The sequence below is a fragment of the Terrapene carolina genome, unplaced genomic scaffold (assembly GCF_002925995.2).
Source record: "Terrapene carolina triunguis isolate 2854851 unplaced genomic scaffold, T_m_triunguis-2.0 Scaffold193, whole genome shotgun sequence".
NCBI lineage: Eukaryota > Metazoa > Chordata > Testudines > Emydidae > Terrapene > Terrapene triunguis.
Genome location: NW_020664544.1, coordinates 7,817,466 through 7,838,379, shown reverse-complemented (window position 1 = coordinate 7,838,379; position 20,914 = coordinate 7,817,466). Strand labels below are relative to the sequence as shown.

General features: G+C 49.1%; 2 protein-coding genes across 14 annotated transcripts in view; one reads left to right on the top strand and one right to left on the bottom strand.

The window, feature by feature from the left end:
- The window catches only part of KANSL1 (KAT8 regulatory NSL complex subunit 1), a 177,061-nt gene extending 166,118 nt beyond the window's left edge, over nucleotides 1–10,943 (top strand). The window contains exons 13-16 of the mRNA XM_024195174.1: nucleotides 4,994–5,051; nucleotides 5,750–5,862; nucleotides 7,760–7,979; nucleotides 8,983–10,943. Of these exons, the coding sequence (XP_024050942.1) occupies nucleotides 4,994–5,051; nucleotides 5,750–5,862; nucleotides 7,760–7,979; nucleotides 8,983–9,225 (634 nt within the window). The 3' untranslated portion in view covers nucleotides 9,226–10,943. The remainder of the gene's footprint in view (nucleotides 1–4,993; nucleotides 5,052–5,749; nucleotides 5,863–7,759; nucleotides 7,980–8,982) is intronic.
- A 2,360-nt stretch (nucleotides 10,944–13,303) lies between these two features.
- MAPT (microtubule associated protein tau) overlaps nucleotides 13,304–20,914 on the bottom strand; it is a 49,093-nt gene continuing 41,482 nt past the window's right edge. For 12 of the 13 annotated variants that reach the window (XM_026654828.1, XM_026654832.1, XM_026654833.1 and 9 more), the window contains one exon: nucleotides 13,304–19,852. In XM_026654828.1, the coding sequence (XP_026510613.1) occupies nucleotides 19,637–19,852 (216 nt within the window). In that variant the 3' untranslated portion in view covers nucleotides 13,304–19,636. The remainder of the gene's footprint in view (nucleotides 19,853–20,914) is intronic. The other variant, XM_026654830.2, reaches the window with a different exon arrangement.

Below are 20,914 nucleotides of genomic sequence, written 5' to 3'. Positions count from 1 at the left end.
TACAGGCATAAATATGTATTGGCACATGACGAGAAGGGAGTTACCTTACAAGTGGAGAACCAATGTTGAAGGCCAGTTTAGTCAGGGTGCTACAATTCATTTGTAAACTTAACACCATCAATTTGGGCTTGAATAGGGATTGGGAGTGGCTGGCTCACTACAAAAGCAATTTCCCTTTCTTGATATTGACACCTCCTCATCCATTATTGGGAGTAGACCACATCCATCCTGACTAAATTGGCCTTCTACATTGGTTCTCCACTTGTAAGATAACTCCCTTCTCTTCATATGCCAATATACATTTATACCTGTATCTGTAATTTTCTCTCCATGCATCGGAAGAAGTGGGTTTTTACCCACAAAAGCTTATGCCCAAATAAATCTGTTAGTCTTTAAGGTGCCACTGGACTCCTCGTTTCCATTACAGCTACCACTCTGGCCAGACCTGCTGTCCCAAAACTACAGCAGTCTTCTGCATCCGAACCTGGCGGTGCTGCACCGGGCAGCTTGGCTGCCACATGGTTAAATGCAGAAGAGCAGGAGTGCTCGGCCAGTGTCCAACAGGTCCTGTTGGGCAGCAGAAAGCCCCCCACCAGAGCAATGTACCTGGCCAAATGGAAGCAGTTCACATATTGGACTTTGGATAAAGGCGTTTGTCCCAAGCGAGCCTTGCTGCAGTTGATCCTGGACTACCTTCTGCATCTCAAGCTCCAAGGCCTGTCCCTTTCATCTGTTAAGGTCCACTTGGCCACTGTCTTGGCCTTCCATCTGCCACTCGATGGCAGGTTGGTTTTCGCCCAAGACATGACTGCCAGGTTCCTCAAGGGCCTCGAGCATCTCTACCCACATGTCAGAGACCCCGTCGCCCTGTGGGACCTGAATCTTGTGCTGTCACAGCTCACGGGACCCCCCTCCCCCCTCGAGCTTCTGGCTTCCTGCTCTCTCCTTCTTCTTTCCTGGAAGGTTGCGTTCATGGTTGCAATAACATCTGTCTGCAGGGTCTCTGAGATTAGAGCGCTTACCTCAAAACCACCCTATATGGTCTTTTACAAAAACAAGGTCCAGCTGTAGCCACACCCGGCTTTTCTGCCCAAGATGGTCTGTTTCACATGGGCCAGGACATTTACTTACCTGTCCCCCCCCCCCCCCCCCCCCAAAGTCACGTAAGTCAGAGGAGGAGCGTAGATTGTATTACCTAAACGTCAGGAGGGTTGCTGGCTTTTTACATTGACAGGACAAAGCCATTCCACAGGTCGATGCAATTGTTTGTCGCAGTGGCCAGCAGGATGAAAGGTCGTCCAATGTCTGCTCAAAGAATTTCTTCTTGGATCACTGCCTGCATTCGCTGCTGCTATGATCAGGCAAAGGTGCCCTCTCCACCGATGATAACCACCGATTCAACCAGGGCGCAAGCCTCTTTGGCAGCTTTCCTAGCCCAAGTGGCTATCCAGGACATCTGGCGGGCCACTACCTGGTCGTCTGTCCACACGTTCACGTCCCATTACGCGCCTACGCAGCAGTCCCGGGACGGTGCTGGCTTCGGTAGAGCAGTGCTGCAAGCCACAAGACCGTGAACTCCAAGCCCACCTCCGAGGATAATGCTTGTGAGTCACCTGGAATGGAATTGACATGAGGAAGCACTCAAAGAAGAAAAAAGTTCCTATCTGTTTATAACTGTTCTTCAAGATGTGTTGCTCATGTCCATTCCAGTACCCGCCCTCCTGCCCCTCTGTCGGAGTTGCCAGCAAGCAGGAACTGAGAGGGCGTAGGGCCGGCGGCACCTAATATACCAGCGCATGAGCACGGCACTCCAGGGGGCGCTGCAGCCGACCCTACGGATACCACTAAGGCAAAAATCTCTGACTGTGCACGTGGGCTGTGCACACCGCCTAGAATGGAATGGATGTGAGCAACACATCTCGAAGAACAGTTATGAAAAGGAAGGTAACCGTTTTTTTACTTGGATAACTTCCATTTTGCAATGTCTTCCACAACCCATCAATGGAAAGGGCTTATTAACTGCCAAGGGATACACTGCATGGGGATTCTCACTGCTTGAAGATCAACTTCCCTGACTGGTTTTAATTGTGTAACCTGAATGTTAGTTTAATGTTGTCATTTTTTGTGTTTAATTATGAAGACGCAGTGCTCACTGAGGTCACTGGCTTCTATCCCCAGCGTTGCACATACGGCTAGGAAGTAGGTGCCGAGTAGTGAGCTAATGAATACAGTGTGGGGGGGAAGGCAGTTGCCCCACGCCAACACTGGTCAAAGACAAGGCACTCTTTGACGATTGAATGGCGATAGCAATATTAAACCTCCTTGCAGCTGGTTTTGCTCCATGTGGATCTTGAAGAAACCCCTCAGCACCTACAGCTGATTAGGTGAAGGAGGTGTCACTAGCTGCGACACCAGCCTGGAAGCCACCTTCCAAATCTTTCTTTAAAATAAAAACGTTAAGGAAAACTAACTAGGCCACACTAGTACATCCTGTATTCTTCATTTTGCAACAAAAACAGCCATGTTAAGTTCCATATGTAACCAAAACCTCAGGAATAGAGCATATTTCATGTGGCAATGCAGCTGAGTTACTGTAGGAAACTTTCATTTCCTGGTTTTTGTTAATTGTGTATGTTAATGAAGTGTTAGACTCAGTTAATTTCTCTATCTTTGGCTTTATTTTTTTTAGAAGAGTGTGCTTGCTTGTGCTTTAATAATGTTAGCATTTAAATGGCCCAAAGTTAGACTTTGAAGTTCGCATCTCATTGAGCTGAAGGGTGGTGGTGTTGCTGCTGTTCGGCTAAATACAGTAACTCCTCACTTAATGTTGTAGTTATGTTCCTGAAAAATGTGACTTTAAGCGAAACGATGTTAAGTGAATCCAGTTTCCTCATAAGAATTGATGTAAATGAGGGGGTTAGGTTCCAGGGAAATTTTTTTCACCAAACAAAAGACTGTATTATACATAATATAAACACACAGTATAAGTTTTAAACAAACAATTTAATACTGATACACAGTGATGATGATTGTGAAGCTTGGTTGAGGTGGAGGAGTCAGAGGGTGGGATATTTCCAGGGAATCCCTTACTGCTAAATGATGAACTAGCAATTGGCTGAGCCCTCAAGGGTTAACTCTCACACTCTACTGTACAAGGCAGCAGGAAAGGAGGGAGGGCAGACTGTGTGTGTGTCTGTGTGTGTGTGTGTGTGTGTGTGTGTGTGTGAGAGAGATGCTCATTTCCCCTTTAAGTATGAAGAGTGGGGTCAGAAGTGTACACTGCCTTGTTAATTAGATCAGCAAGCTGAGACCAGACTGCTGCCTTGAAGCTCCCTCTGTCGTGTGTTTCCCCCCCCCCGCTCTATGGAAGATGGGGTAAGTGGGGTGCAGGAGCAGGGTGGGGGACACACCCTGACATTAGCCCCCCTTTTCCTCCCCCACACACAACAAGCAGGAGTCTTGGGGTGCAGCTCCAAGGCAGAGGGCAGGAACAGCACATGGCAGTTGGGGGGAGGGACAGCTGCGATTGCTAGCCTGCTGGGCAGCTGCTGCACAGGGAACTTAGGGGAGCGGGGAGCTGATAGGGAGCTGTTGGTCCAGCCTGGTTCCAACCACCCACCAGCTGGCTCCTGCAAGCAGTGGACAAAGCAGGCGGCTGCCAAAGGACGTTAGAAGGGAGCATTGCACAACTTTAAACGAGCACGTTCCCTAATTGTTCAGCAACGAACAACGTTAACCAGGACGACTTTAAGTGAGGAGTTACTGTACTTTATCTGTCTACACTCAGTCTATGCAGTGGAAAAAGAAACTTAAATAATTTTGAAGTTATAACAGGCAAAATACTGTAGAATGTCCCAAAAATTGTGGTAAAATAATAGAATGTGACTTTCTCCTTTCTCCAATTTTTATAAGAATTCTCTCTCATCATTACCCAATATTAGGTTTTGTAAAATAAAACTGTATGGAACACACAACCAATAGAAAAGTTATCAAATTTAAAAAATTCCAGTGTAAACAATTTTCAAACAAGTAAAGTGTTCCCTTGCGGTATTTGTAACCTAAACACTACAGCACTGTGCAATAGTGGTGTGACAACTGAAAAGTATTAGAAACAAAAGTGAAATTGAGACTGTTTCACAATCCATGCTGAGTGAAGTGCAGAAAGTGAACAAACAGCAAAAACGGTGAACAGTAAATTAGTTTAGAATGCGTTATGTCAGCATCACAAGAGAGATCATTTGACTTTTAAAAAATACTATCTCAGTATGTGAAAGGGAGTCTCGCTCATCTCACCTCCTGGTGCTCCCTAGTCTTCCCAGCGCTGGCTCGGTGTGGGGAAGCTCAGCAGAATCTAAACTACTGCCTTCTCCTGTGGCCGGCTCTGCCAGCTGCAGCACAGCCAGGGCTGACCAGCATCCACAGGAGTTGGGCTGGGGAGATGGAATGGTTTGGTCCAGGGGAGCATTAGTGGGGAGGAACAGCAGCAGGGGGGCATGTCTTAAGAGACGGGTTAGGAAGAGCTGCCTTATTTTATTTTATTCCCCACCCCAAAAAAAAAACCCCACAGGGAAGGCAGAATTGGAAGGACAACACCTGGGAGGCGCAAAGTTGTGGGAGGGGATCCTGTCTCCTTCATTGCTTCACCCAGGGTTGTACCTCCTGGTGCCTCCTGAGCATGTTCAGAAACTGGTTGTCACTTGCATGGAATGGCGTTCACTCCTAATGTAGTACCAGAAGTGGAAAATCTCATATGCATTTGAAACTGTAGGGGGAGTTTAGGTGGCAGAATAGAACTACTTGAATTGGAATTTGTCACTAATAGTAGTAGGTTTTTATCCTTTCTATAGGCCACCAGTCACTAGGGGGGCAAAATTAACACATGTACAAGGTGTGTTCACTGCTCCTCTCCCCTCTAGTCCCTCCAAGACTATATGGATGTGTTGCATTCTTTACCATGGCAGTGACTGACCTTGTTTTCAATGGTGTATTGCAGCTGGCGTGAAGTGGATATCAGTGCTCTGAAAGTGAACCCTGAGGAAGACAATGAGGAGGTAATGATCGTTGCTTTATATCTGTAACTAATTTGGGAGCTTCCCACTCCTTGGGGTGGACCTGGTGGTAGCCATATAACTTCCTTTCAAGTAGGATGTGCTGCACAAGAGAGAGTGAAGTGCCTGGAAAGCAGATGCTGAAGGATCAACAAGAACCTCAGAAGAGCGGTGTGGGGTCTCCTTTTTGTTTGTGTATATGGAGGGTGGCGTCTTGGTTAGGCAGGAAGAGACCAGTAGGAAGTGTTTGATCAGTCCATCCTCCTTTTCAGCAAAAGGTGGGGAAGGAAAAGGCTGCTGAGCTAGAAGAAGCTAGTTTATTTTGTTGCATGTGTATCCGTTGCAGCCAGGAGTCTGGCTTCTTTCATGAGGTGCCTCAGGGTAGCAGGCCTTTTAGGGAGACCGGAGGTCTTGTCTACACAAAAAAGCTTTACCACTTGCATTGGTATAATTATATCAATATTAGTTAAACCAATATAGCTATGCCAGTATGAGCCACTGTGTGGACACTTATTTCTGGAATTCCGTTTAGCTCAAGCCCCTTCCTAAGCAACATAAGCTAAACCGAAAAAAAGGTCCTCTTACATTTCTCCGGGTATATCAGTTTAAATTCACCCCTTGGCTTATGCCAGTATAACTTTGTTGTGTAGGCAAGTCCTTCGTGTAAAAGATCTCACACTAATGTGACAATCCCTTTCCAGATTGAGGACCTGTCCGATTCAGCCTTCGCGGCTCTTCATGCCAAGTGTGAAGAGATGGAGCGGGCAAGATGGCTCTGGAGCACCAGTCTGCCCCCTCAGCGGCGAGGCAGCAGGTAAGCCTAGTAGCATGCTCTCTGCAGCTGTGGTGCGCCCAGCACTCTGCTGCCACTGTAAGGTATGTTCAGTAGGTGCAGACTACTGCTCCTCAGTTCTGCCATATGAGCCTTGTGTGGGAAGGCTGTCCTTCGCTCCAGCTTCTCTTGTAGTTGTGCTTCTCTTAACTAAATGCCCTCTTTCTACAGAGAGGGGCATATCTGGAAGCAGAGTGCAAAAGAGTGATCTACAGAGGTTCATATCCTGAAAGGCAGTAGTATTGGAGAATCTAAGATGGTTCTGTGTACAGTAGGGGCAGAGCGGTGTTGGACTTGTGGGAAGGAATGGTGTCTCTGCAGAGAGAGACAGACAGTGGAACTGGTAAGCTATCAGTTGGGGAAGACCATTTGTGATGTTGATGGTGAGTAAAATGATGCCTTCAACTCTGGGGCTGAGCTTTCCCAATGGGATGTCCTCATACAAATTGTCTGTCCCCATCTGATGTCAGAAATGTATGAGGAAATTATGTGGAACTTTGCAGAAACCATGGTAGTTAGATCCTATTATGTTATGATCATCTAGATGGTTGTTAATTCTATTTTAACCATCATTTCAACCTGTTTACCAGATACAAAAATAAGGCTTACTGGTCTGTAATTCTCCAGACATAACCTAGTACCTTTTAAAAAATACTGGGTATAACATTCATTCCCCAGCTCAGCCACTTCCTTCTTGAGTAACTTCAGAACACTTAAGTGTACCCTCTGGACTTGATGACTAATTCCCGTCTAGTTTATCAGTTTGTTCCAGTACCACCTCTTTTGTTACCTCCATTTCTTGAGTATTGCATCTTTACTACCAGAAGAGTAAGTCTGGGGTAGATAATATCCCAGCATTCTCTGCGGTGAAGAGCGATGCAAATAAATTGTCTAGCTTCTTTGTAATGTTGTTCTCATCCTTAATTGTTCAAGCAGACCCTCCTATTGATGATCTCATGGTCTTCCTGGCTCTGATACATTTGAAGAATTTCTTGGCTGTTTTAGTGTTAGAATTTAAAGAACAAAAAGCCAATCTTAGCCGTTCTGATTTTTTTCCTCCATAGCTTATGCTCTTATATTAGTTTTTACTAGGGTTGGATTTTGATATTTTGAAGGACCTGTTTCGCTCAGACTGCCCTTTTGAACCTTGCCATTTACCCAAACACTGGTTTACTTGCTTCCTGATTGATTCCCTTTTTGTTTAGATGTACGCATGCCTTAATGAAGGGTTTTAAATCCCTCAATTTTGACCTTTAAGTCTTTGACAAGCTTCCTCATTTTTATGTTCCCTTTCCAAAGTTTAGGTTTGGCTCCTATCCTCCCCAAAAGATGTCAAGCTTAATTATATTTTGGTCAGTATTTAGCTATTTGAACAAGTGTCTTTGTTACTTAGTGTACAGATGTTGTCAGGAGAATACTTGGGAAAACTGACCTAAGTGTCAGACTCTGTGGGGTGGCTGCTTATTACTACTGTAATGGTACAGCACTCAGAAGTGCAGTAGGCATGTGCTCCACAGAAACAGCCCCCCCCCCCCCCAAAAAAAAACCAGCCCAAAACAACTGTCCCAAAGATTATGCTGAGTATGACATGATGCAGTGAAACAATGATCGTTGGATGGAGGGGTCAGACCAGACAGTTGCAATGCTAAGTCCAAACAGTGACTCAGTTTCAGTATGTGCACATCTTGATGATTGCCTTGCATGTAGTGACATAAATTGTGTTAACACTGTTCTAGGGGGTGATGTGGCAGAAGTGAGCTGGCAGTGAATGAGGTGTTTGCAGAATGACAGCAGCCTTTCAGACTGCAGTAGTGAAATGTAAAATTAAGAATTTTAAAATACATGGTGTTTTTTGTTTTTTTGTTTTTTTTAATTCCAGGTCTTACAGATCAGCAGACGGTCGGACAACCCCTCAGCTGGGGAACCCCTCCACTCCCCAGCCACCATCCCCCGATGTGGGCAACTGCCTCTCCCCACGCAGTCCCGTCAGCCCTGAACTGCACTCTGCCCCTCTCACGCCTGTTTCCCGTGACTCCATGCGGCTCTTGTCCAGCGAGGACACCCGTTGTTCCACACCCGAGTCTGGTCTTGATGAACAGGTGGGTGGCTGTTTCAACTTTTTGTCCCCTCTGGCTGTTGGAAGGGTCCAGATGCATACACGTTACTGAGAAGCTGTGTTATTTTTGAGGCTAAATGTGAAATACAAACTTTTGGTTTGTTTTTCACTGTGGAACTTACTGTGGGAAAACTGCTGAGAATCTGTGTGTGGGAAATTCAGTTTGCTGAACTGAATGAAAAATCTATTCTCATTCAGCTTTGGCAGGCAAGATCTGACCTCTCTGGCAGTTTTTCCTTTGGGCGCTCATCCTCCATCTACGTGCCCTAAGAACCCCATCATGTTACAATATGAACGTGGGAGCAGAACATCACAATGCTTGCCTTTACACGACCGAATGAACCCAAATGAGACTTTCTGCAGTGGAAGTGCGGGAAAGTGTCAGTTGATCTTATTGACCTTTGATGGGTGTTTAGTTTTTCTATCACCTACATTGTGATTCTTCTCTCCTTAAAACGCTCCAGCAAGCTGAAAAGCCAGTAGAAGGGAATTCTTGTTGGGAGGTCTGAATTGAGACCTTCCTTGGTCCATGTGGCCCATTAATGTGTACCGGGGCAGGCTAATGTTGTCCAATGATACTTCCCGTTTTCATCAATAAAATGTCACTTTTTTTCACGGAATGTGCATGGGAGTTAATCTAGTTGTGGTCCTGGCCGGCTGTGGGTTGTTTGAGCCTGTGAGAAAAACAGGCATACAGGTGCTTCATTGGTCATGGGGGGGCCTCTGACAGCTGGGTGCTGGCTCTGCTGTGGTCTCAGTCTGTGCCAACATGCCCTGATCCCTTGGGGAACCTCCCCATGCTAATGGCTGAACCTGCACAATATGTGAAGCCCCTTTAAAGGGAGCATTGGCCAGGGCTGCCAGATGTCAAGGACGAATGGGAAACAGGAAGATGACTGGGGGGGGAGGCAGGGATATCCTGAGCCACAGAGAGTTGTGTCTGTATGCACTCCCTGTGAACAGCTCTGCTTCCCGTTCCCCTGCAGGCTGTGCAGCCCTGGGAGCGACGCTACTTCCCGCTCTCCTACAACCCCAAGACAGAGTGCGAGGACCCATCTGATCCCCAGGACCGGTTGTCGCGCTGCACCCGGCGCACATCGGGCAGCAAGTCATCCCGGGAGATGGACAGCGCCCTCCCCTTGCCCGCCCTCCCCAGCCCCAAGAGCCGGAACCCAGCGGTGGCCTCCTCAGCAGCAGCAACAGCAGTTCAGCGGCCGGCACACAGATAGAGACGGACAGGAAGAAATGAGCAAAACCAACACACAGAACTAACTCTTGGCATTAAAGCTTCCGAAATCTGCGTTTGATATTCAAACATCCTGCCGGGAATTTTCACAGTTTTTAGTGAATTTAAGGAGTTTAGAAACTGTTTTTTTTTTTGTTTGTTTGTTTGTTTTGGTTTTTTTTTTTTTTTTTTTTTTTTTTCCATGTTTCCTTGTCACACAATAAGAGCACCCCAGCTTCCTCCCAGCAGAGTGAAGTCTCGGGAGGAGAGCAGCCTGCCAGACACCCTTCCGCAACTCCCCCTTAGGTGTATAACTCTAGAGCACAGGATTTAGCTGACTAGCAGACTTCGGGGATTTTTTTTCTCGAGCGAAAGGGGATTTTTCTCTTACTCTCTGCTGCCTGCTGCCTCCTCCCCGAAAAGTTTTAGTGGAGTGAAATTAGTGGTGAAAAGTGATGTCTTTGGAATGCAACCTCCCGCACTAGCTGTCTTTCCCCACGTGCAGAGCTGAGATCTGCAGTCTCTGCACCCCCACCCTCTGTCATTTTGTTCCCTAGGTTGTAGTTCCAGGTATTACCTCCATGATTCCCCCACGCTGCCTGCTGCATTGCACTGTATTGCCCTTCATTTCTTCCTTTCTCCACTCCTGCTTTTAGAGCAGCTGTTTGCTTCATGGAGGACAAGCCTTCCTGTCACTTGGGGAAAGGAAGGCCCCTCGTTAGCTGCTTCATGCACAGCTCCATGTGGGAGAGTGAGATTTCGGAAGCAGCCTTGTTCCGTTCACACCTTGTGTTTATACTGGGTGAAGGGCAGGGAAGTGGGAGTCCAACCCAGCATGTTCTGGTGCTTCAGCGGGAGCAGAGTTTATCCTTTTGCTGGGATCTAACTTCCTGCTGGCACCAGTACACGCTTTGCTGCAGGAAATGCAGTTCTGTTACCAACACTTCAATTTCTCTTCGTGGTTTTTTACCCACCACAATTAGAAAATTTCAGGCTAGGTTAGCAGCTGGCCATCAGAATGTCACTTCTGTTACTGTTACTGCTTAGAAATCATGATGAGCTGCAGATGCCAGGAGTGTTCAGTTGGCAGGCCTAGGACTCAGCAATTCACCATGTGAAGTCTGTAGGCTGCAGGACATAGGCTGCTAATGTTTGTTTCGCTTAAATTGGTTTGATCTATTAAAAAAAAAAAAGTCCTAAGAAAAAGCAAGTGTCATGTGCTGCTCGAAGTCCAGCTCAGCAGAGCCTTGGCTGCTTGCTTAGGAAAAGATCAGGACTTGTTTTTCACCACTGCTTAACTCCACTTCCACACAAATTTTGAAAACAAATGTTCAGTCAGTTTCATTTTTGAGGACTTTTTGGTCTGAGGATCATAAAGTTTGACAGGTATTTTATTTTAAAATGGCACCACCGCTGCCCCCTCCCCCTCTAGAGACTCCTGGATCCCACACACCGTTCCCATCTGTAATGTTTTCTGACCCTAGCGGTGTGGCTATTGGTCCCGTTCCTGTTGTTAGCATTGTGCCTGTCTTATGTATAATCACATCACCAAAAAAGGAAAAAAAATACAAAGGACATAATTTTTTTTTCCATTTTGTAATCGTAAAGAAATAGTAGCTAAACTGCTTAATGGTTGGGGTTTTTTCACAATTTTCAACATTATCTAGTGTTTTTTGGTTCTGTTCTAGTTTAAAGGATTTGTCATCGTTTCTTTAAAAAAAACAAAACAAAAAAAAAAACAATGCTACCATATCCCTTTGCATAAGTGCTTTTCTATTTATAAGGTTGAAAATTCTGAATAACCCTTTTAGCATTATAAAAAAACCCACAAAAAAACCACCTTGTATTTTGTAAATATTTTTCTTTTCCTGCTTTGAGCTGTGTAATGTCCTTGTTCTATAGAAACGCTTTTCTTCTGAGAAGCTGATCTTTGTTAATGTCCTGATTCTGTTTGCAAAGCACAAATGTGCTTATAAAAAAAAAAAAAGAAAAGATTAAAAAAAAATTAAAAAATGTAGTGTGCTATGCAACGCCCCTTCTGTGAAATGCCAGGCGGAGTGGGGCCAGCAGCATGACAGCCAGGAATAGCATTTCTCTGAGGTGCTCTGAAGTTCTCTGTTTATTTACAGAAGTGTGTGAGCAAGTCCCACCTTCCATGTCTGCACTGGAGGGTGCACCGGTGCCGTCACTGCACGGTAATATTGCAGTCTTTCACCTCTCTGCACCACAGAAATAACCAAAGGCGGCTACTCCAGCAGCTCAGGTTTCATGGTGGTGGTGTCCCTATCCTCTCCAATCCTGCACCAGAGGCAGGGACATCCAGCTTGGTTGGAGGCTCTTATTTCTAAGGTAAAATAACATGCAGCAAATGCGTGTGTTTGGTTGGGGGGGGGGGGGGTGTTGCAGCTGCCAGCTGTTCTGGTAAAGGAGCAGTCAATATAGGGCACTATTGTTTCCTTCTGCAGTTCACCTTTTAAACTTTTGTTTCCATGTGTTTCCCACTTTTGGATCAACCCTGTCCCACCCCACATCTGTGTCCGTTGTGTGGAAGAACTTTCCCTTAGGAGGGGCCCGTTTATTGGCAGTGGTGAGCTCCAGCAGCTGCCGAAAGCAATGGCCTATTATGGTCACATTGCTGTTACAATGTTCTCTCCAACCCTGTCCAGAAGCTGATTGAGCCCTATGGGTTCCTGTTTCTCTCCCCAGTAAAACCTCCGTGGCCCCTTTGTTCTGCCCCATGCTCTCCAGCAGGTGTGTTCAAGCTAAGCCTTACCTGACTGAGGCATGTGCGGAATGATCTGTCCTTCCCCATGACTAGTGCTGTTTTTAAATAAACATCTCAACCTAGGCGTTTGAGGCCAAACCTTGACGGCTGGAGAGGGCGTGACGACTGCTATGCCTGTGAGTGATTTAGAGCCTAAAGTCCAATGTAGCCACAGACTCTTTCAAAAGAGAACTCTACCCTGCTGATGGTGCTCCTGGGGCAGGAGGAGGAGGGGTTTTATTTTAACCAGCCCTGCACAGTCACCCCACTGATCTTTTGCCAATTCTTGGGGGGTGCCTACAGCAAGAGCCAGTGATGGGGGGAGGGGGTTTGCTGGGCACCTCCACTCACCTAAGAGCATTCCCTCACCTTGGGGAGGGGAGAAGGGGGGACTGAGGTTAGAGGGCACCTTGACCCCCCCCCCCCGGCAGCACTGCTGCCATGTGTGAGGTTGGGGCGGTTCCCCTGGCCCTAGTTCACGTATGCCCCCATCTTGTAACAAGACGCCCTTGGGATGCCACCTATAGCTCTGGAGCCTAAATCGGCAAGTTTCTACACTAAGCACTTGCCAAAAGTTGACACAACTAAATGACTCTCTCAGGTCCAAACTGACCTCTGGGAGGGGAAGAATTCCAGCTGGCCGCTTGCCCAAAATCCAACCCCAGGTTTCCCTCTGAGGAAGGCTTAAAAAAAAAAATACCCAACCACTTGTGGGCAGTCCCATGGCACAGGAAAACATTCCTTCAAAACCCCAAAGCAGTGACTAGCACAGCCCACAGCAGCCTAGCTAAGGGAAGGTGGCTGTGAGGCCAAGACTCCAAATCCCATGAGCCCTCAAGCCTGGGGTGGCTGGAAATCTCTCAGGACCTTTTTGCTCTCCCATCATAAAACTCTTGCTGGGCTCGGAGCCCTGAAAGGTTAACTGAAGCCTTGCTCTTAAGAGACACAACATGCACCTTTGTCATTGGCAAGTGCTTGGTTCTCACCTAGGCAGCACTGTACTAACATGGCCTACAGCTCTAAAGCTTCTCTTCGGGTAGGTGCATGTGAACCATATTTCAAGTACTGGCTGCTGTGCCAGTTGTATCGGGTGGTGGAAGACTTGGCACAGTCTGGAAAAAAGTTTAGGCTTTTGCATGACCCTGTTCAGAGGGAACGTTTGACTCCACTGCAGCTCTGCCCAAAGTGTATGTACAGCTGTCCAGAGTTCCAGCAGTGTTTCCACACGGGGTGAACAGACCCAGCCTTTCCATCCCCTCCCACACAAGCAGAGCCACCACGGCAGCATTTTATTGTAGTAATGACTTTATTTCCAAATTCACTTTTACAGCAACAATCAGTGTAAACCAGTTGTTAAAACACACACCACACTATGGACAGTCACAAACAGGAAGCTAAGCTAGGATGATCATACAGAGATTAAGCCCTCCTACCCCCTCCCCCCAAAATTAAAAAGGGACTCACAGGACTGCAAATACCAGAATTGTCCTTTTGCCACTTCAAATTCCTGTAAGGAGCATTTTTTGGAGTTCAGAAATATGGTTCTATAGTGCCAGTTTTAACCCTTTTCAGACCAAAGGAACAGTACATCAATGGACCATCCCTTAGCAGTAAATCTCAGGCCCTGGCTTAAGGCCCAGGTAGGTGACATCTATAAAATGACCGTGTTCTATGGGCTGGGAGGTCAGGCTTGGGCTCTTGGGGAATGGAGGGGTAGGGTGGGAACTGGGACTAGCTACTTTGCTGGAAGATGAGTGTCTGGGTACTGCAAAGGAAGGCTGGGACCCAGCTCGTGAGGGTAAAGTCAGTTGACAGCAGAGTAGGGGGCTGGAAAGGGCAGGGAGAGAAGCTCTAGCCACAGCAGTGACTGCAGGAGTCTGACAGTAGCAAGTTGAAACATCTGGGAAGGGGGTTGAGTCTGCAGATTTCTGTAAGCTCCCAACAAATGACATTCAGGCCGGGTTCATAAAACTAAAACCCCCCATTCCGAAACTCCAGCGATTTACATTCTCAAATAACTGGGTGCTGACTCTGCCAAAAGTCATCACCTCTGCCTGGGCCAGAGGACTGCAGCAAGCCAAAGTCATTTTGGCCACACTGTACTCAGTGAAATGTGGCTAAGGAGAGTTTTAGATTCACAGCACTGCAGGTGCCCAGTCTTTAGTAGAAGCAGAAAAGGGTTAAAATGGTTCTCCCAGTTGCTCATTGACATAGGACAGAAATCTCCTAGGGTTCCTATCATCCCACAATGATACAAAGATAATCACAGACTTTACAGGTTCTTACAATCATAGAGTCCAGTTAAGTGGAACTATTGACAGTGAATGCAGGCTGTCACGTGACCCTTGTCAGCTGGATGCTTGCTGAGGATGACATTAGGGCTGCATCTCCAGGGAGACCCCTGTGGAAATAAGTGCTGGCCAACAGGCTGACTTGCTTGCCCTCAACGCCCCAGCGAGCATCTCCCTTTCAAAGTTCAAAGCGGACCCAGTGCTACCGGCAACCTTCACCTGCCGCCTCTTGGTTCCTGAAGGACGGATCAGAATGAGCACCGGAGTGCGGCACCCGAGAGAAACCAGACCATGGCTCCGGGGCTAGAACCTCCAGGCTCAAATTTGTGCCACCCACCAAACCAGCTGAACTGATTCACAGCTTAAAAATCTACCACTGAAATTCAGCTCAGTTTGAAAGTAAATAGAAGAAGGAAAACGGGCGTGACCGCCTTTGCCCAGCAGCCAGCTGGAATGCAGTTTACTCACCCAGGTACCTGCCCCTGAGCGGCCTTAAGATTAGCTCGTCCACCAGAACCAAGACTCCTGCTGTCGCTGTTGTTTTGGCACAAGAGCAGCAGGCTGCTCCGTTCAGGCTGGGCCAAATCCTGCTGTTACCTGGGGTTGGCTTGATGCTGGCCGAGGGCAGCATAAGCTCTGGTTGGGAAGAGGAGGTTTCTTAGGTGCTAACTCAGGGCAGTTTCTGCTCATCATACAGGAGGTACGGTTGCAACAAGCACCGCTACTGGACTACACTCTAGACCGCAATAGCCCTGGGCCTCTCAAACAGAGCGCCCGATGGCAACAGCACAGCTAGAAGGGGCAGTTGCTGGCACCTCGCAGTTCACACTGGGCTACTCACATTAGCAAAGGGCTGGTTGAGGCCGGTCTACCCCGTAAAATAGCAGGCACCCGAACAGGGCCGGGCTGTTTGAAGTCCTGCCCCCGAGCATGGCAGTGGCCCGACACAGGCACCTTGCTGGGTACACTGGGGGAACTGGGCCAGTGCATCCCCAGCTCCACTGGAGGAGCAGCCGCCTCAGGCGGTTCTGCCCCTTTCCCTAATACTGACTTTTTAATGACCTCTCATCCTCCGAATTAGCTTCACCGAACCCACCTGTAGCCCCGCCCTGGAGGCAGGCAATGGGGGAAGGAAAGGCAGATCAGGTGCAGCAGTATCTAGGGGAACTGCATGCACAGCAGGGGCAGGGCTGACAAGCAGCCGCCAAGGCCAGTGACCTCATGCTTGTTCTGAGGAGGTTGCCCTAGCAACAAAAGCAGCAAGAGACATATTGTCTTGTTTTAACCTTAAGTTGCACTCAGGGTGGTGTAAACAAGTGGCTAAAACAAAGGGTTAGAATGGTGCAAACCCGCCGCAGCGCTCAGTTCTTTCTCTTTTGAAGGGCAGTTTTCCTTTAAGGACACAGCGTCTCGGCCAGGCGCGGTGGCCACTGGAGACAAGGAGCGTGTGCAAAGGTGGCAGCAGGGCCAGTAGCAGCTCACCTACTTTTCCATAATTGACACTTGAAAGCCCCAAGAAGTCACCCAACTTCCTGGCATTTTCTTTTCCAATTCCTAATTCAGCCTCTCGCAAGGGAAGACGCCCCCCTGGTATCGAAGAGGCAGAGTTCCTGGTACTCCATTTAATCCAGAGCTAGAATTCAGGCAGCCCCTGCCTGCCAGGGTGTGATTGTGGCCCTCTGACGCACAGCCCCCAAGCCAGGTGCAGGGACATGGCATCACAGACCCTCCCACCCCGCCCCCCATGTCTAGCAATGAGTGCAGCTCTTGAGGTCAGAGGCGAGGGCATGAGACACTCAACACTAGGGCATGAGTGGTCGGGTAAGCTAGCACAGACCTCAGAGAAGCCGGGCCTGTCTTCTGCACAGGGTGTTAACGGTGGAGCCACAGGATGTGACTAACACACCACTTCCAAACATTAAAGCTTCTTCTGCCTTACGCCCCTGGGGAGTCAGCTATGGGGGCTGTGATCAAAGACCATTAGTGAATGGCACAGAAGTGAGCCTTGTTCCCAGCCTCACGGCAGACATTGCACAGGGTGGGAACTAGCAGCTGGCGTTTCAGAACAAGGAACAGAGCTGCCCTCTGGTTCTCCCACCAGCGGGTCACTGGGTAATGGAGGAAATGTTGCTCCTGTGAAATCAAAGGCTTTACTGGTTTGACCCCCGGGCTCCCCAAATTCTAATCCCAGCTCAATGATTCAGTGACGCTTTGGGCCAATCGCTCCTCCCAGCCTGCCTCCCTTTCCCCATCTGCAAAGGAGGGCAGTACAGGCATGTCAGGGACTGCAAGTGCTTCCGTGATTCGAAAATCCACTGACCTCTAGCCCGACCAGCCTGCTGGAGATCACCAGGAGGCGTTCAGTGGGTGGAACAAGAGGGGATCCGCTCTGCCTCTTTTTCAAAGTTTAACGTCCATTAAAATGCTGCCGGGATCTATAGCACCCAGGGGTTCAAATGTGATCCAGAGAAAAGTGATCACCAGGCCTGCAGAACTCCTATCGCCACTACCAGCCCCCTCAGGTGCTAACAGCTGCACTTGGCTTTGGGAAAGGGTTTCCTGGGCGGTGGCTATGGAATAACCTATAGGAAGCCGGGGCAGACTCATCACCTGGGGCATCTAATGAAGATCGGAAAAAGCTTCAGAGGACACCTCGTACGGCCCAGTCCTACACAGGACAAAGGGTTGGGCTCAGTGACCACCTCCAATTATCTAGCAGGACAATTTCACCAGCTCAGCAGTGCGATGAACTTCCCGAGTCTTCTCTCTCGTTTGCAGGCCAAATTCCCAGAACACACACACAGCTCACGGGGCCAGACCCCTCCAGCTTCCGGAAACACCTTTCCCATCATACCGGGTCAATGCTGACCCGGTTCAGTGCTACTGCATTTGTCTCTGGCCTCAGCCAGATTTGCTCTCACCCTCTGCTGATTAAACAGACAACAGCGAGAGTCGCTTTGACTGAATTCTAGCTCAGTACTGAGCACAGGGGGGCAGTTCAAAACCTACCTACTGAATTTTACAACACATGCTTTTTATAGAACAATCATCACCCTGGTGATTTCCAAGCATATACAGACAAATCCCACTATACAACACGAGGGTATGCCAAAGAAAAAATCCTAGACTCATCTAACTCAACAGCTCCAGCATAAAATGCACCACTCCGACAAAACTAGGGCAGCGGGGATACACTTCAAGAGCATCCCTTCGCTAGTCCCTAGTGTCATCATTACCACCGCATGGAGCCAGCTTTTGGAGCTTAAAAGATGCAGGGGCCACCTGGGAGTATAAGGGAGGGGGGGGCAGGATTTATGGGGAGGCAGTTGGGTTTGAGAAGAGGGAAGCCCAATTTCTATCTTCAGACACATCTTATCTCCTGGACGTAAAGATTTTCTTCCAAAATCGCTAGGTGAAATAGTGATGCTATTTCCATCTGTCCGTGGCTCTGTCACCCTCTATCCACTGCTCCGACCAAAGAAACGTGCCTTCAGTCTAGGCATTGTTACGCTAACAAGATGGAGAATTCAAATCCCGCAGCTCTTAGCTGTCCCACATGTGTCTAACTCAAGCGTCTCCCTTTTCTACTGGAAGATAGCACAGAACCCGGAAGTCCTCTATTCATTCAGCTCAGATCAGGGCAAGAGAACTTTCACTTTGCAACAGCTGAGGCAGTGTCTCAGAAACTGACACACAAGTTGAGAAATCTGTGTGGCCAGCCTCAGCGTATTCAAGCCCACATCAACCAGGCAGACAGACACAGACAAGCATGGCCTTAGCCTCATACCATGTGAGGAACAGAAAGGCTACAGGTGCTGAGGGAGGGAAACAAATTCCAGCCATCCCCCCCCCCCCTCCTCACACTAGTCCTTAGGCATTCAGATGGGTCAGCACTCTGCTGTTTCTTACAACAGGTCGCCCAACCCACTCACCCAGTGTTTAGTTGCCTTGCCGAGGGACCGCGCTCCAGGGTTGCCTGCACTCCAGACCACACAGTGCACACGCTGGCAGGCGTGGGAGTGGGATAGGAGGAAGAGGGCAGTGAACTGGATACAGGCCCAAGGCCATCAAATTAAGTAGGGTAAGAGGCCTCAGCTCAGGAGAAGAGCAGTGGTGGGAGCAGGCCTTGCCCCTAGAAGCCCGGGTTGAAGGCTGAAATCCTTTTGTAAGAGAAACAGCCTGGGAGAAAAAAGTCGCCAGTTGTTGTCATTAATACGAGTTAAAAGAAGGAGCCCTGAAACCACACATTAGTCAAACCAGAGAGCAGGCGAGATCCTTGCCTAGACAAAGGAACCAGCTCTGGGAACAGCGAGTTTGCCATGGCTACTAGTACTACCCCCTTCGGGACGTGCCATTCGCTCCGAGTGTAGGGAAGCTGTGGGCTCCCAGGACTTGAAAGTCAGTTTTGCTGGGTATAAGGAATAAGGCTGGTGCCCTTTAACTAGAGAAGAGACAGTCGGATCCTGGGCCCCAGCCTGTGACCTGGAATCCAAGTAGCTTCGGGGCCAAATTCCAGGGGAGAAAAGGGGTGTTTCTGTCACATCCCTCCCCAAGAAGTCCCTGGGGAAGGTGGGTGGCCTCCCATACTGTCTCTGGGTTCTACATAGTATTAACTAGTCTGAGATTTTCATCAGAGACACAAGCGGGCGAGGTAATAGCTTTACTGGACCAGCTTCTGGCGGTGGGAGAGAGACGTTTTCCAGCTACATCGAGCTCTGCCTCGGGTGCTCGCAGTTACTCAGCTGGGACACCAAGTACTTTCCCAGACCGGAGGGAAGAGCTGTGTATAGCTCGAAAGCTTGTCTCTCTCACCAACCAAAGCTGGTCCAATAAACGCTATTACCTCACCCATCCTGGTGTCTCATATCCTGGGAACGACACTGCTACAACACTGCATACGTGAGATTGCCAAGGTGAGTGTAGTGCCCCATGCTCCCCAGCAGGGGGTGGGCAGGTGGGTGGGTGCTGGAAAGCAACCGGGGATGTTGTTAGAGGTGGGTGGGGAGGTGCCGGTATCTTTGGCGGGCCGGGGATCAGTCTGACTGAGATGGGAACAGGCTTGTACCTTGAAGTTAAATTTAAGCAGCACCAACCTCTCCAGAAACCAAACTCCCTTTTTAGGGGGAGGGGGGGGTTCCTTTCCACGGGGCTAAGATCGCCTGGGGAAGATGAGGGTTTATACCTAATGCTGTTACTGATTTTGAAGTCCTGGAGCCAGAGCTGAATGGACAGTAAAAGTAGGTTAAATCGTTACCCATTTAGGGGGCAGGGGGAGGGGGGGAGTAGTTGTAAAAGGAACAGAGGAAGAAGGCCAGATTGATTTTTCTTTTCTTCTCTTCTCTCCGCCCACGGCCAGGCAATCACAAGCCCTGCTTGGCCAGGGAAGCAGACACTTCGTCAGCTAGCGTGGCCAGCTGGGGGGAGTCCACCATGTTGATACTGCCGGTGGAGGAGACGTTGCTAAGGCGACGGGGGGAGGCATCTCCGGAGACGGTGGGGGACTTGTAGATGATTTCGGCTCCGTGGTCAGTCTTGGCTTTGGCATTCTCGCGGAAGGTCAGCTTGTGAGACTCGATCTGCACAAAGAAAAGGCACAGGGTGAGCCCCGACATGGGGGGCAGGGGGGGAGAGTGTCAATCAAGCCCACGTGAGAGGCTTTGGTGAATGGTGAGTTAACGCTCTGTCCCCACCGGCCATCCCCAGGGGTGTGGCGAGGAGGAAGCAGGTGAATGGAGGACGAGCACAGCACCTTCTGTTCCATGTTCACCCCCGTGACAGGGAGTGGGGGTGAAGCCTGAAGGAACCATTTGCCAATAACGGCCCAATGCCCTCAGGCAGATGGACCACTAGCAGCAAAGGGAGGTGCCTGCAGGAAAACCAGGGCAGAACCTGGCCTCACTTCAGGGGAGCAGTGACTTTCTCAAACCCCGGCCTAGCAGGGCAAAAAGGGGAGTCCCCTTGGCCGAACGCCGAGGAGGGGGCCAGAGACAACTGATCGGCAGTGCAGGGACTAATGCTTTTGGCTTTTCATCTCTGCAGACCTGCTCTTATTCACTGCGTTCGGGTGACAGCAAAGTGAGCTCGGGGGTGGGCAGCCTGACCCCAAGTACCCCTTTGGGAGGCTTTGTCTTGGGGCTAGCAGCAGGGGCTGCTGCAAGTTAAGGTGAATAGGCAAAACTCAAAGGGGGAGGAAGGACCAGAACAGGGGGTCGGGACCCCTCAAGTTATAACATGGGGGGTCGCGAGCTGTCAGCCTCCACCCCAAACCGCGCTTTGCCTCCAGCATTTATAATGGTGTTAAATATATAAAAAGGTGTTTTTAATTTATAAGGGGGGGGGGGGTCGCACTCAGAGGCTTTCTGCGTGAAAGGGGTCACCAGTACAAAAGTCTGAGAACCCCTGGACCAGAACGTCACGGGGTGCTGCCCGCCAGCCCTATGGCACATTGGCTGCAGTTTGGCGGGTGGATCGGGGGGGACTAGCAGGGGCCCGCGACACATTGGCAGAGCTGTGCAAGGGACGCTGTAAAGAGAACCTGCCCCCACCCAGTGTTCAGTTACTTTCGCTGGTTCTACATTACATGACTGTCACCCTCACTCACACACGATCCAGCTGAGCGCGCCGATACTGAGCATTTA